General features: G+C 40.2%; 2 protein-coding genes across 2 annotated transcripts; both read left to right on the plus strand.

The window, feature by feature from the left end:
- The first annotated feature begins 9,899 nt into the window (after positions 1-9,899).
- Positions 9,900-11,558, plus strand: LOC138887297 (uncharacterized). Its single transcript, XM_070169027.1, has 3 exons — positions 9,900-10,380; positions 10,540-10,682; positions 10,728-11,558. The coding sequence occupies exons 1-3, from the start codon at positions 9,900-9,902 to the stop codon at positions 11,556-11,558; spliced, it is 1,455 nt and encodes a 484-aa protein (XP_070025128.1).
- Positions 11,559-13,673: 2,115 nt separating this feature from the next.
- Positions 13,674-14,303, plus strand: LOC138887298 (uncharacterized). Its single transcript, XM_070169028.1, has one exon. It carries the CDS (start codon positions 13,674-13,676, stop codon positions 14,301-14,303), a length of 630 nt encoding a protein of 209 aa, XP_070025129.1.
- Positions 14,304-15,160: the final 857 nt, after the last annotated feature.

Raw genomic sequence — 15,160 nt, forward strand, 5'->3', positions numbered from 1 at the left:
AATTTAGCTCAAAATTCTCCACAAGATTTAAACCTTAAACTAAAGCAAACGGAAAGTTGTACAATTATGAAACTTCACTCAAATTATACTACTCAGCGAAACCAATTCAAAACATACCATAAAACACTAATAAACCGAGTTGAGCCAATAATATGAGAATATAAAACTAAGGAATAGCTAATGCCTTCAACAATGGAAAACAATGTCTGACAAGTAGCAATTAAGCATGAAAATACCAGTGAAGCATGTAGCAGTTAAGGCAGGAAACAATATATTATGAACGGGAAGAAAACGAGTCAAAATAGATAAATTGGCGGCACATAGGTACTCGTCACCTCACCTATATGCCACTCACATGGATTTTCACATAGCAATTAAGTCAAAGGTTCCTAGTCCCTCGAGTCAAAGTTAGACACAATACTTACCTCGCTCCATGGCTAAACTCAAAGCTCAATCACAGTTTTTCCCTTCACACAAGCCTCCGGACCAATAGAATCTAGCAAATTACCAACCAAACAGTTCAATTTAAGCCTTAGGAACTATCCACGATTGCAAGGAATTCAATATAGGCCATTTGTGAAAAAGTCAACACCGGGTTCGCTTGGTCCAAACCCCAAATTCGGATCAAACCCCGATTACCCATTCACCCCCGAGCCCGAATATACAATTGGTTTTGGAATCCGACCTCAATTTGAGGTCTAAGTTCCCAAATTTTGAAATCCTTAGTTTCTAGCCAAAAATCTTCAATTCCACCATGAAAACCTTAGATTCTAGGTTGAAATCTTGTAAAATGAAGTGAAAGATCGAAAGAAACTAGTTAGGAATCACTTACCTATGATTTGGGGAAGAAGGAGTCTTTGGAAATCATCTCTTGTGTTTTAGGTTTTGAAAAATTGAAGAATGAATGAAAAATCCCGTCCAAAATCATTTTGACAAGTTGCAGGTATCGCTTTTGCAATCGTGAACCCCGCAAATGCAAACTTCACTTCGCAAATGGGAAGACTGACTTGGGCCTGCTAATATCGCAAATGCGAACAATTGTTCGTAAATGCAGTCAGTGTTGATCGCAATTGCGATCCTGAGCTTCGCAATTGCAAAGGTTCCATCCCAGCCCTACTGCTTGTAAGTGCGAACTTTCTTTGCAAATACGAGGCTCGCATTTGTGAACCACACCTCGCAATTGCGAAGTCTATAGACCTGAAGCATACAAGAAAAATTTCCTAAGTTCAAATCACTTTGTAGCATATCTGAAACTCACCCGAGCCCTCGGGGCTTTAAACCAAACATGCACACAAGTCTTAAAACATCATACGAACTTGCTCATGTGATCAAATTTTCAAAGTAACACCTAGAACTACAAATTTAGCACCAAAGCACATGAAATGCTTAAGAACACCTTGAAATTCCTATTTTCACAACCGGACGTTTGAATCACATCAAATCGGTTCCGTTTCTCACCAAATTTCACAGATAAGGTATAAATATTATTTTGGATGTGTACCAGGTACCAGAACCAAAATACGTGCCCGATACCAATAAGATCAAACATTAATCAAATTCTTAAAACCATTTAATTTTTAGTCTTTCAATTTTTATCAAAAATTCGTTTCTCGAGCTAAGAACCTCGAAATTCGATTTTGTGCATACGCCCAGTCCCATATTTCAAGACGGATCCACCGGGACTGTCAAAATAAAAGTTCGGGTCTGTTTACTCAAAACATTGACCGAAGTCAACTATATCAACTTTTAAAGGCAAAAATTATTATTTTTATCAACTTTCCACATAAAAACTTTTCGGAAATACACCCGAATTGCACACGCAGATCGAGGAGGAATAAATGAGGTTTTGAAGGCCTCGGAACATGGGATCGAGTTCTAGAACATAAGATGAGCTTTTGGGTCATCACAGTAGTGCACAACACTTTGTCGGCAAAAAATATCTTGGTGCTGGGACTGAAATAACAAGGCGTCGTGCAAAAGCTAACAAAGCAAACCTTGGTGACGATAAGTCAACTATGAGAAATATATTGTAATATGATTTGATCAATTGAGCTACATATGAGAAAACTAATATGAAATAAAAAACTATTGAGAGAATAATCTCAAGACTATCTTAATGACTACATTGTGGATAATATTATGTTATTGTGTGAAGGAGACATCCTTAATTTGTAGAGGCTCTTAACTTTTTTTTAAGGAAGGGATCTATCGAATATAGAAGAGATACATTTTTTTTCCTTTTTGGAAAAGTAAATCAATTATGGTAAATATTCTGTTATTCCTTCAAGTAAAAGAAAAATTCAAATATGGTATGAAAATCAGGGCAAACCCTAATAATTCTCCCTTTTGGCCTAAATTTTCTTGATAAAAATTGATATGTTTTCTTCACATCTTCATCATTATTGCTTGACATAGTTAAAAGCAGGTGCATATTGAAAATTGAAGTCGTGTGTGTTAAAAGTAAGCACGAGTTAAAAAATTTGGAGCTCTGAATTAAAAGTGAGCAGGTTTAAAAGTCAAGCCCTGCGTTAAAAGTGAGCAGGGTTAAAAGTGAGAGTTCATGCACTAAAAGTAAGTATGAGTTGAAAATTGGAGCTCATAAGAATGAGTTAAAAATGGTTTTTGTTTTTAAAATTTAGCTGCAGAAATATTGAAAATATGATTGAAAATATCGTCTTTACATGTAGTATTATGGACAAATTTTTTTGTGACAAACATCTTCATTATCATGAAATTGGCCATTGCTTGATCTGAATCGCTTAACCAGTCTTCAAACTCGCTCTGATACCACTTGTTAGCGTCATGCAGAAGTTAACAAATCAAACCTTGGTGACAATAAAACAGATAACAAAGGAGAAATTTATCAAAAGATAATATTTTAATTTGACTTGGTCAATTGACACCTACATATAAGAAAAGTAATGTAAAAGAAAAACTATTGAGAGAATAATCTCCTCCTAGACAAGACTTTTTAGTGACTACATTATAAATACTATTGTTTTATTTTATGAACGAGGAATCCTCAATTTATAGAGGTAATGGATCTTCGAATATGGAAAAGATCTATATTTTCTTTTAGGAAAAGTAAATCAATTATAATTAATATTCTACCCTTCCTCTAAGTAGAAGAAAATTCCAAATATGGTAAAAAAATAAGGGCAAACCCTAATAATTTTCCCTTTTTGGCCTAAATTTTCTTGATAAAACTTGATATATTTTCTTCACATCTTCATCATTACTTCTTAACATAGTTAAAAGTTGGTATAGATTGAAAATTGAAGTCGTGTGTTAAAAGTAAGCATGAGTTAAAAATTTTGGAGCCCTGCATTAAAAGTGAGCAGGGTTAAAAGTAAAGCCTTGGGTTAAAAGTGAGAGTTCATGAGTGTAATGACCCAGCTGGTCGTTTTGAGTATTATAGCCTTGTTCCTCCATTTACTGTTTATTCTGTGTTCAATTGTGATTATGTGACTTGTCGGGGAGATTTCGAAATAAATTGGAACACTTAATTCCAAGATTTAAAACTTAAGTTGAATTAATTGACCGGATGATGAATTATGTGTAAACGACCCCGGAATAAAATTGTGACGACCCGGATAGTCGTCTCATGAGTTACTGCTCTGTTTTCCCTATTTCTGCTTCGTTACGCTTTGTTATCTGTGTTATGTGGTATCGAGTTGGTCGGATCGAGTTCGGAAAGGATTTGGTAAGGTTTGAGACACTTAGTCTCTTTAGAGTGAGTTTAAGTTGGAAAGTCACCCGCAAGTTGACTTATGTGTTAGAGGGCTCGGATGTGAGTTCCGATGGTTCAGTTAGCTTTGGGAGGTGATTTGAGTCTTAGGAGCGTGATCGGAATGAATTTTGAAGGTTCGTAGTGGATTTAGGCTTGAATTGGCGAAGTTGATATTTTGGCGATTTCTGGTTGGTAGCCGAGATTTTGATATAGGGGTCGGAATGGAATTTTGAGAGTTGCAGTAGTTCCATTGTGTCATTTGGGATGTGTGTGCAAAATTTCAGGTCATTCGGACATGGTTTGGTTGAGTTTTTGTTCGAAAACGTAATTTAGAAGATTTTAGAAAGTTTGGCTTGAATCCAATGTATTTTAGGAGATTTGATGTTGTTTGAGGTGTTATGATAATTGGAACAAGTTTGAATAAGGTATTAGGATATGTTTGTGCCTTTGGTTGAGGTCTCGAGGGCCTCGAGGTGATTTTGGATGGTTGACGGAGAGGTCTGAGACTTGTTGCAGCTACTAAACTTTGCTGCTTCTGGTATTTCCGCACCTGCGGATTGGGGACTGCAGGTGCGGCACCGCACGTGAGAGAGAGGAACCAAAGAAGCGGATTTTGAGAATTTTCCAGGGACCGCATATGCGGTGTGGGACCGCACCTGCAGAGTCGCAGGTGCGGAAGACTGAGCGCAGAAGTGGCTTGGGCATTTAAGTGAAAGACCACAGAAGCGGCGATTTAACCGCATATGCGGTACCGCAGAAGCGGTGGGATGGTCGCAAATGCAAAAATCCCTGGACAGAAGGTATATATTACTTTCTTCGCGAATTTTTGCAAAGAACTCCATTTTTGAAGACGGGAAAGAGGCTAAGGCATAGGATCTCAAGAGGAATCAAAGGATATTGGTTGGGTAAGTTCCCTGAGCTTAATTACTTGGGTTTAAGATCATTTTTCCACTGTTTAATCATGGTTTTTAGTGGAGATTAAGGGCTAAAGATGGAGGATTAGGGCTTGAGTTTAAAAGACCTTTAAAGGAGGATTTAAGGGGTCATTTTGACTCTGATTTTAGTGTTCTTGATATGCATAGACTCGTGGGGAGACGAGGAATCTATTGGTGTAAAAATTTCTGGATTTGGAGACGTGGGATCGGGGGTTGGGTTTTGGTAATTCCGGGATTTTTGGTATTTTTCGATTGTTTTCGCTTGGGCTTCGTGCCCTTGGCATATTTTGACGTCCTCGTTCTGATTTTGGATAGATTCGACACGCATGGAGGCCGATTCAAGGGGCAAAGGTGTCGCGGAGTAGTATTTCACCGGTTTGAGGTAAGTAACCATTGTAAATTTGGAACTGAGGATACAAAATCCCGGTATTTGACTTGTTTTGATAAACACGGTGACGCGCATGCTAGGTGACGCGCGTGTGGGCATGCGCCGGTAGGGATTGTGACTTGGTCCGTCCCGTAGCAACTATTAAGCTGCGTATTTGATTTGGAAATATTATGTTATTCCGTATTTTGGATATTTATGCTGTATTATGGGCTGTATGCGCTGTTTGGGGCCTTGTGCCGACTTGTAGAAATCCTTAGGGGCATTTTGACTATTTTTCCTCACTCTAATTGCTAGAAGCAAATCTTCAGTCATGTTTTACCGGCTTAAATGTTTAAAACTGGTTTTTATTACTCTACTCCCAATTGTGAGGATTGTTTGGGCTGAGTTCCCTAATTTTCATTGTTGTGCCCGAGAGGTTGTGAGGTTAAAGACCGAGAGTGGTTGAGAACCCAATTGTGAGGATAATTTTATATGTGAGTTATGAATCGGGCTGCACGCCGCAGCAATACTTATATGGATCGGGTTGTACGCCACAGAGACATATATAGTAGATCGGGCTACATGCCACAGCGATATATATATTGGATCAGGTTGCACGCCGCAGTGATATATATATTGGATCGGGCTGCGCGCCGCAACAATATAACGTTTGGGCTATAGGAGCCCCTCCGGAGTCTGTACACCCCTAGTGAGCATAGTCGACTATAAATTACAGATCGGGCCGCATGCCGCGGCGGTTACTATAATTTCTATTATTATGAGATACTAATGAGCCGAGTGCTGAGAGTGAGTACTGTGTGATGAGAGTCAAGACACGAGTGACTGAGAGGCTGCCCGAGGGGCCATATTTTGAGTGATTCCTTGCCTGAAAGGCCTTGTTAGGATGTTTTCACTGATTTCGCTCTTCTTTTAAATAAGCCTCTGTTTGATATACCGCTAAGTATTTGATTCCAAATGTTTAAACTGGAAATGTGATTTTTTAACGAAAACTGATTTTAAACTGTAAAGATGACCTGATATTCTGTTGATTATCCGGTTATGTATTTTTGAATTGCTCGTCACTGCTTTCAATCCTTATTTACTCTAGTTACTTACTAAGTTGGCGTACTCACGTTACTCCATGCACCTTGTGTGCAGATCCAAGTGCCCGACGGCCGAGTGAGGGCTTTCAGCTGTTACAGTATTTGACAGAGACTTCGAGGTAGCTCCATGGCGTCCGCAGCTCTGTTCTCTCCTTCTTATCTTATTATCTTTCCACATTTCCTAGGCTATTGTTGTATTAGGTATTCAGACTTGTATTAGAGGCTCTAGACTCGTGACATCAGATTGTTGGGGCTATGTAATTATTGTTATTTTTTACTTTCCGCATATTTCTATTGTTTAACGCTTATAATGACTTCAGTATTTAAAACTTGTGTTAGAAAATGGCTTGAATGTTAAAGGAAAATGGGTCGTGGTTAGTTGATTGGTTGGCTTGCCTAGTAATGTGATAGGCGCCATCACAATCGGTATTTGGGGTCGTGACAAAAATTCTGATGGTTCCAATAGCTTTGTATGTTGATTTCAGACTTAGAGTGTGTTCGAATATTTATTTTGAGGCATGTGCTTAAATATGGTTTGAAATGGTGAAAATAGGAAATTGAAAGTTTAAAAGTTTGATCAGGAGTTGACTTTTTGATATCGTGGTTGAAATTTGATTCTGGAAATTAGAATAGGTCAGTTATGTCATTTATGACTTGTGTGCAAAATTTGAGTTCAATCGGACTTGATTTGATAGGTTTCGGCATCAAATGTAGAAGTTGGAAATTGTTAGTTTTCGTTAAGCTTGAATTGGAATGTGATTCATATTTTTAGCATCGTTTGATGTGATTTGAAGCCTCGACTAAGTTTGAATGATGTTTTAGGACTTGTTGGTATTTTTGTTTAAGGTCCCGAGGGCCTTGAGTGGATTTCGGATGATTAACGAATAAAAATTTGGACTTAAGGAAAATCTGGAAATTTTGCTTCTGGTGTAACCGTAACTCTGAAGCTTTAATCACAAGTGCGAAAGCACTGGTGCGCAAGGGACATGGTAGTAGTGGCCAGGAGAGCAGGGTTGGGCAGGTGCGAGGATTTTGCCACACCTGCGACGTAGCAGATGCAGCTGGTTGAGCATAGAAGCGGAAAGGGAGAAGCTTGGCCTCGTCGTAGAAGCGGGCAACTTCTTCGTAGAAGCAGACTCTTGTCCACAGAAGAGAAGGTAGTCGCAGAAGCGGAAATGCATTGCAAAAGCAAGACCGCAGATGACGTCAAGTGTGCCGCAAAAGCGAAAATGCTGGGCAATGTATAAGTCGAAGAGTCCGATTTGGACACTTCAAGCACGGTTTAGGTCGATTCTTGAGCGAGATTTCACGGAAATTCTTGAGGTAAGTCACTTGTGATCATTTTTCCTCCGTAATATTGAATTATTATCGAATATACCGACTAGATTACGTGTTTTTGAGGTGTTCGAAAATTTGGGACTAGGGATTTGAAAATAAGATTTGAGATATGGTTTGACTCGTGGTTGAATGGTCGTTCATATTTTGAAAATTTTTCGGGTTCGAGACGTAGACCCCACTGTCGATTTTGAGATGAATTTTGGATTTTAATTGGAAAAGTTAGTATTTTTATATGGAATTGCTTCCTAAAATTTGTGTTGACTGTATCGAATTATTTGTGACTAGATATAAGACGTTCGAAGGCCAATTTGCGAGGAAAAGGCTTATTGGAATAAAGAATTGCAGGATTTAAGGTAAGTAACACTTCTAAACTTGGTTCTGAGGGTATAAATTTTCGAATTACGTGTTATATGATTTGTTTGGAGGTAACGCATGCTAGATGACGGGCGTGTGGGCGTGCACCATAGAAATTGTGATGTAATTGATCCCGTAGAAATTGTGTATTCAAATAATCTTAGCATTATCCATGTACTTTCATGTGTAAAAGAAATTGAGTTGAGAATCATGTTGAAAATCATGGTTAAGCCATGTGCCGATATTTTGGGACCCATAGAGGTCATAGTGTTGTTGAATTAATTGTTTAAAAATGGAATTTCATACCCAGTCATGTTTACTCGTTTATGAGAATTGTGAGGATATTTATGGATCGGGACTGCACTCCGCAACATGCCATATTGGCTTTATATTTATTTTTATTATATGGATCGGGGCTGCACGCTGAAATAGGTGTTATAGGCTTTATTATTATGGGATCGGATGGCACGCCGTAGTAGGCCATACTGGATTTATGTAGCGCTTGGACTGAAGGAGCCCTTCTGGAGTCTGCACACCCCACAATGAGTGCAGTTGATATTTATATTCGAGATGGGTCTTCCCAGGGCATGGAGTTGCCTTATTTATTTATATTTTATTCATATTTGGGATGGATTGCCCCGTACAGTACTGAGTGACTGAGTATTCTGAGAGTGTGAGCACGTGAGACTTTCATTATGATGTATCACATGTGACATGTACAATGTCATATAGACATAAAGTTGTCATATCCCTCATATTCAGATTTGATCTATCTTCCTTGTACTAAGTTTAACTATTGAATCGAAAGCATGCCTACATTTTTGTATTGTTATTTCTATATTGGACTATACCTGTTGAGCTCGTAACTACTTTCATCCCAAAGGTTAGTGTTGTCACTTATTGAGTATATTGGATCGGTTGTACTCATACTACACTCTGCACTTCGTGTGTAGATCCAGATACTTTCGAATACGGTGGCTGCTAGATTCAGGGATTTATCTGTTGGAGACTATCGAGGTAGTTGCTTGACCTCCACAGATCTTGACTCTCTTTCCTTTCAGTTATTATACTATTCTACATTTCCAAACAGTATTTTATTAGTCAGACTATATTATTATTTAGATGCTCATGTACTCAGTGATACCGGGTTTTGGAAGTGTATTTTATAAAGACATAGTATTTTGTATAAGAAATTATGGGATTTCACTCTGAATTTTATTATCATGTTTTCAAACTTAAAAGAATTTATGGTTTATTGAGATTGTCGGCTTGCCTAGTATCGAGATAGGCGCCATCATGACATGTGAGATTTTGGGTCGTGACAAGTTGGTCCCAGAGCCTAGGTTACATAGGTATCACAGTCAGAGCAGGTTTAGTAGAGTCTTGTCGATCGGTACAAAGACGTCTATACTTATTTTTGAGAGGCTGCCAAAACCTTAGGAATATTTCACTTTCTTGTATTCTGGTCGTGCAACTTGTTGATTCTGGGAAATAAATCTCTGTTATTATATTCTCTCATAAATGGTGAGAACACTTGCTACCGGATCGGGTGGACAACCACCAGTACCACCAGTTAGAGCCACGAGAGGTTGGCGCTGTGGTAGAGGCTGGGGCTGTGGTAGAGGTCGAGGTGCAGCTAGTACACCAGCTAGAGCAGCACGTGTAGACCCACCTGTTGCTCCAGCTCAGGAGCAGATTCTAGATATGGTTGAGTAGGTGGGACCACCTCAGGCACCATCTATGCCTATTTTGATTCCACGCCTTCAAGAGGCTTTGGGCCAGATATTGATTGTTTGCACTGGCCTTGCTCAGGTGGTTTTGGCTTAGGCCGCACTAGCCACTTTCTAGGCCAGGGGAGGCAATCATACCCCTGTCGTCCGTACTCTAGAGCAGGTAGTGCAGGGACTTCAAATACCGGGGGTATTACCAGTCCAGCCGGTTGCAGTTGCTCATGCCCAGGTGGGTCCTATTATGAATGATGATGAGTAAAGGAGACTAGAGAGATTCGAGAGGTTCAAGCCTTCATCATTCAGTGGGGTTGAGTCAAAGGATGCACGTGATTTCTTGGACAAATGCTAGTGGATCCTTCGCACAACGGGTATTCTGAAGATAGTGGGGTCTCATTTACTACTTTTCAGCTAACCGGGGCAGCCTTCAGATGGTGGAAAACTTATGAGATGAGCAGGCAAGTTGGTACAGCACAACTTTTATGGCGTGAATTATCCATTCTCTTTTTGGAGAAGTGTGTGCCGCAAACTCGCGGAGAGGAACTACGCAGGCAGTTCGAACAGCTCCATCAGGAGGACATGCCGGTTACCCAGTATGAGATGAGGTTTTCAGACTTGGCTCGTTATGTAGTTTGGCTGGTTCCCACTAAGAGGGAGAAGATTAAGAGGTTTATTAATGGCCTCAACCAGCAGTTTCGTTTCATCATGACTCTGGGGAATGTAGCATGTGCTAAGTTTGATGAGGTGGTTGATAGTGCTCGATGGCTAGAAATGGTCCATACTCAGGAGCGTCAAGAGAGGGAGGCCAAAAGGTCTCGTGGTCCGGGTAATTTCAGTTGTGTTCCTTCTGGGGAACAGTCCTATCACAATAGGGGTCAACCTTAGAGGCCCACTAAGATGGCTCGTTTAGCTCATCGTGGTGCATCAGCTAGCCATGGTTCATACAGTGCTTGACCGAGTTAGTCATCTCTTAGTGCACTTCCAGCTCAGAGTTCATCTCGTGCACCATCAGTTCAGGGTTCATTTATACTAGGTTCTTCTGGTAGTTATTTTGGTTCTCGGGTTCCGCCTCAGCACTCGCAGCCATATTTTGAGAGGGATTGTTATGAGTGTGGAGAGCTGAGTCATGTGAGGAAGTATTGTCCCCGCCTTTCATGAGGTCCACTTCAGTAGAGGAGTGAGGATGCAACTCCCGCACCAGTTATTTCACCACCCGCACAACCAGCATGGGGTGGGGCACAGACAGCTAGAGGTCGCCCTAGAAGGGGAGGCAGATCAGGTGGCGTTCAGGCCAAATTCTATGCTATTCCTTCCAGGCCAGATGTCATTGACTCAGGCACAGTAATCACAAGTATTGTCTCAGTATTCCACGAGGATGCTTCTATATTATTTGACCCTGGTTCCACATATTCATATGTCTCGTCATATTTTGCTCATTATCTAGATATGCCCCGTGAGTCCTTAGTCTCACATGTTCATGTATCTACATCGGTGGGTGATACCATTATTGTGGACCATGTGTATCGGTCGTGTGTAGTAATTATTAGGGTATTGGAGACTAGCGTTGATCTCTTATTGCTTAGTATGGTCGATTTCGATGTAATCTTGGGTATGGATTGGTTGTCCCCATGTCATGCTATTATGGATTGTCACGCTAAGACTGTGACGTTGGCGATGCCAGGGTTACCAATGATTGAATGGAGAGGTTCTCCAAATTATGTTCCCAACAGGGTAATTTCATATTTAAAGGCCCAACGAATGGTTGGGAAAGGGTATTTATCATATTTGGCTTTTGTGAGAGATGTTAATGTTGACCCTCCTACTATTGATTCTGTTCTAGTAGTGCGAGATGTTCCGGATGTGTTTTCTCTAGATCTGCGGGGTATGCCATCCGATAAGGATATTGATTTCGGTATTTATTTGGTGTCGAGCACTCAGCCCATTTCTATTCCTATCTATCATATGGCACCAGTTGAATTGAAAGAATTAAAAGAGCGACTTTAGAAACTTCTTCATAAAGGGTTTATTAGGCCTAGTGTGTCGCCTTGGGGTGCACCGGTTCTGTTTTGTAAAAAAAGAAAGATGGTACTATGTGGATGTGCATTGGATACAAGCAGTTGAACAAAGTTACAATCAAAAACAAGTATCCTTTGTCACGCATTGATGATCTATTTGACCAGTTTCAGGGAACTAGGGTATTCTCCAATATTGATTTGAGGTCTGGGTATCACCAGTTGAAAATTCAGGATTCGGATATTCTAAAGACAACATTCAGGACCAGTTGTGGTCACTATGAGTTCCTTGTGATATCTTTTGGGCTAACCAACGCCCTATCACAATTCATGCATTTGATGAATAGTGTATTCCAACCGTATCTTGATACGTTCGTCGTAGTATTCATTGATGATATTCTGGTGTACTCACGTAGTCAGGATAAGCATGCACATCATTTGAGGATTGTACTACAGAGGCTGAAGAAGGAGAAACTTTATGCCAAATTCTCTAAGTGTGAGTTCTAGCTTAGTTCAGTAGCATTCTTGGAACACGTGGTGTCTAGAAAGGGGATTTGTGTGGATCCAAGGAAGATAGAGCCAATTCAGAGTTGGCTCATGCCATCTTCGGCTATAGAGATTCAGAGTTTTCTCGACTTAGCCGAATATTATCGTCGCTTTGTGGAGGTTTTCTCGTCCATTGCAACACCTATGACTAAATTGACCCAGAAATGTGCTCCATTCAAGTGGTCAGATGAGTGCGAAGAGAGCTTTCAGAAGCTTAAGACTACCTTGACCACAACTCCAGTTCTAGTTTTGCCTTCAGCATCAAGTTCTTACTGTATATTGCGGTGCTTCTCGGATTAGTAATTGATGTGTCTTAATGTAGGAGGATAGAGTAATTTCTTATGCTTCGCGCCAGTTGAAGCCAAATGAAAATAACTACCTTGTTCATGATTTAGAGTTGCCAGATATTGTTCATGCATTAAAGATTTAGAGACACTATCTCTATGGCGTGCCTTGTGAAGTATTTATAGATCATCAGAGTCTTCACTTTTATTCAAACAGAAAGATTTAAACTTGGGACAACGCAGATGGTTACAACTGCTACAGAACTATGATATTACTATTTTGTATCATCCCGGGAAGGCCAATGTGGTGTCCAATGCATTAAGTAGAAATGTAGTGAGTATGGGCAGCCTTGCATTTATCCCTATTAGTGAGAGACCGCTTACAACAGATGTTAAGGCCTTAGCCACCAGTACGTGAGATTAGATGTTTCGGAGCCCAGTCGGGTTCTAGCTTGTGTGGTTTCTCGGTCTTCTTTATATGACCGCATTAGAGAGCGATAGTATGACGACCCCCATTTGCTTGTCCTTAAGGACACAGTTCAGCACGGTGATGCCAAAGATGTTACTATTGGAGATGATGGGGTTTGAGGATGCAGGGTCGAATTTGTGTACCAAATGTAGATGAACTGTATGAGTTGATTCTTGAGGACGCCCACATTTTACGGTATTCCATTCATCCGGGTGCCGTAAAGATATATCAGGACTTGAGATAGCATTATTGGTGGAGAAGGATGACGAAAGATATAGTGGGATTTGTAGCTTGGTGTTTAAATTGTCAGCAGGTAAAGTACGAGCATCAGAGCCCAGGCAAATTACTTCAGAGACTTGAAATTCCAGAGTGTAAATGGGAGTGTATCACCATGGACTTCGTAGTTGTACTCCCACGGACTTCGAGGAAGTTTGATGCTTTGGGTGATTGTGGATAGGTTGATCAAGTATGTGCACTTTATTCTAGTTGGGACTACTTATTCGTCAGAGTAGTTGGATGAGATTTATATCCGCAAGATTGTTCGACTTCATCGTGTGCTAGTGTCCATCATTTCAGATAGGGGCATGCAGTTTACATCACAGTTTTGGAGAGGAATGCAGCGGGAGTTAGGCACACACGTTCAATTAAGTACATCATTTCACCCTCAAACAGACGGACAGTTCGAGCGCATTATTCAGATATTGGAAGATATGTTACGCACGTGTGTTATAGATTTCGGGGGTCCTTGGGATCAGTTCCTACCGCTAGCAAAGTTTGCCTATAATAACAACTACCAACAAGTATTCAGATGGCTCCGTATGAGGCTTTGTATGGGAGACAATGTCGATCTACGGTAGGTTGGTTTGAGCCAGGTGAGGCTAGGCTATTAGGTACTGAGTTAGTTCAGGATGCTTTGGAAAAAGTTAAATTGATTCAGGATCGAATTCGCACAGCGCAATCTAGACGGAAGAGTTATGCTGATAGGAAGGTTTGCGATGTTTCTTACATGGAAGGAGAGAAGGGACTACTCAGGATTTCGCCTATGAAGGGTGTTATGAGGTTTGGGAAGAAGCGCAAGTTGAGCCCTCGATATATTAGACATTTTGAAGTACTTAAGTGGATTGGAGAGGTGGCTTATGAACTTGCATTGCTGCCTAGTTTATCGGGTGTTAATCCAGTGTTTCATGTATCCATGCTCCGGAAGTATGTCAGAGATCCATCTCATGTTTTGGACTTCAACACAGTTCAGTTGGATGGTAACTTGACTTATAATGTGGAGCCGGCGATCATTTTGGATCGGCAGATTCGAAAGTTGAGGTCAAAGAATATAGCCTCTGTTAAAGTGCAGTGGAGAGGTCAGGCAGTCGGAAAGCTACCTGTGAGACTGAGCGGGAGATGCAAAGCAAATATCCACACCTATTTGAGACTCCAGATATAATTTTAAACCCGTTCGAGGATGAATGTTTGTTTAAGAGGGGAAGAATGTAACGACCCGACCATTCATTTTGAGTATTATAGCCACATTCCCTCATTTACTACTTATTCTATGTTCAATTGTGATTATGTGACTTGTCGGGGAGATTTTGGAATGAATTGGAACACTTAGTTCCAAGATTTAAAGCTTAAGTAAAAATAATTGGCCGGATGATGAATTATATGTAAACGACCCCAAAATAAAATTCTGATGGTTCTAATAGCTCCGTATGGTGATTTCGGACTTAGGAAAAGTGCCGCACCTACGATCAAATCATAATTGGAAAAGTCAGTATTTTCATATGGAATTGCTTCCTAAAATTTGTGTTGACTGTATTGAATTATTTGTGGCTAGATACGAGATATTTGGAAGCCAATTCGCGAGGAAAAGGCTTATTAGAATAAAGAATTGCACTGTTTGAGGTAAGTAACACTTCTAAACTTTGTTCTAAGGGTATAAATTTCCGAATTACGTGTTATATAATTTTTTTGGAGGTGACACACATGCTAGGTGATGGTAGTGTGGGCATGCACAGTAGAAATTGTGACGTAATTGATCCCGTGGAAATTGTGTATTCAAATAATCTTTACATTATCCTTGTACTTTCATGTGTTAAAGAAATTGAGCTGAGAATCATGTTGAAAATCATGCTTTGGCCATGTGCCGATATTTTGGGACCCACAGAGGTCATAGTGTTGTTGAATTAATTGTTTTAAAAATAGAATTTCATACCCAGTCAAGTTTACTCAATGTGAGAATTGTGAGGATGTTTATAGATCGGGGTTGCACGCCGCAACATGCCATATTGTCTTTATAATTAT

Source organism: Nicotiana sylvestris, chromosome 3 (genome assembly GCF_000393655.2).
Source record: "Nicotiana sylvestris chromosome 3, ASM39365v2, whole genome shotgun sequence".
Classification (NCBI taxonomy): domain Eukaryota; kingdom Viridiplantae; phylum Streptophyta; class Magnoliopsida; order Solanales; family Solanaceae; genus Nicotiana; species Nicotiana sylvestris.

What these genes read in the sequence shown, in the direction of transcription:
- LOC138887297 (XM_070169027.1), top strand. Translation starts at nt 9,900, where the DNA reads ATGCTAGTGGATCCTTCGCACAACGGGTATTCTGAAGATAGTGGGGTC. An exon ending in CAAAAGGTCTCGTGGTCCGG is followed by an intron (nt 10,381 to 10,539) that starts GTAATTTCAGTT and finishes GTGCACTTCCAG; the next exon opens with CTCAGAGTTCATCTCGTGCA. An exon ending in AGTGTGGAGAGCTGAGTCAT is followed by an intron (nt 10,683 to 10,727) that starts GTGAGGAAGTAT and finishes CCACTTCAGTAG; the next exon opens with AGGAGTGAGGATGCAACTCC.
- LOC138887298 (XM_070169028.1), top strand. Translation starts at nt 13,674, where the DNA reads ATGGCTCCGTATGAGGCTTTGTATGGGAGACAATGTCGATCTACGGTA.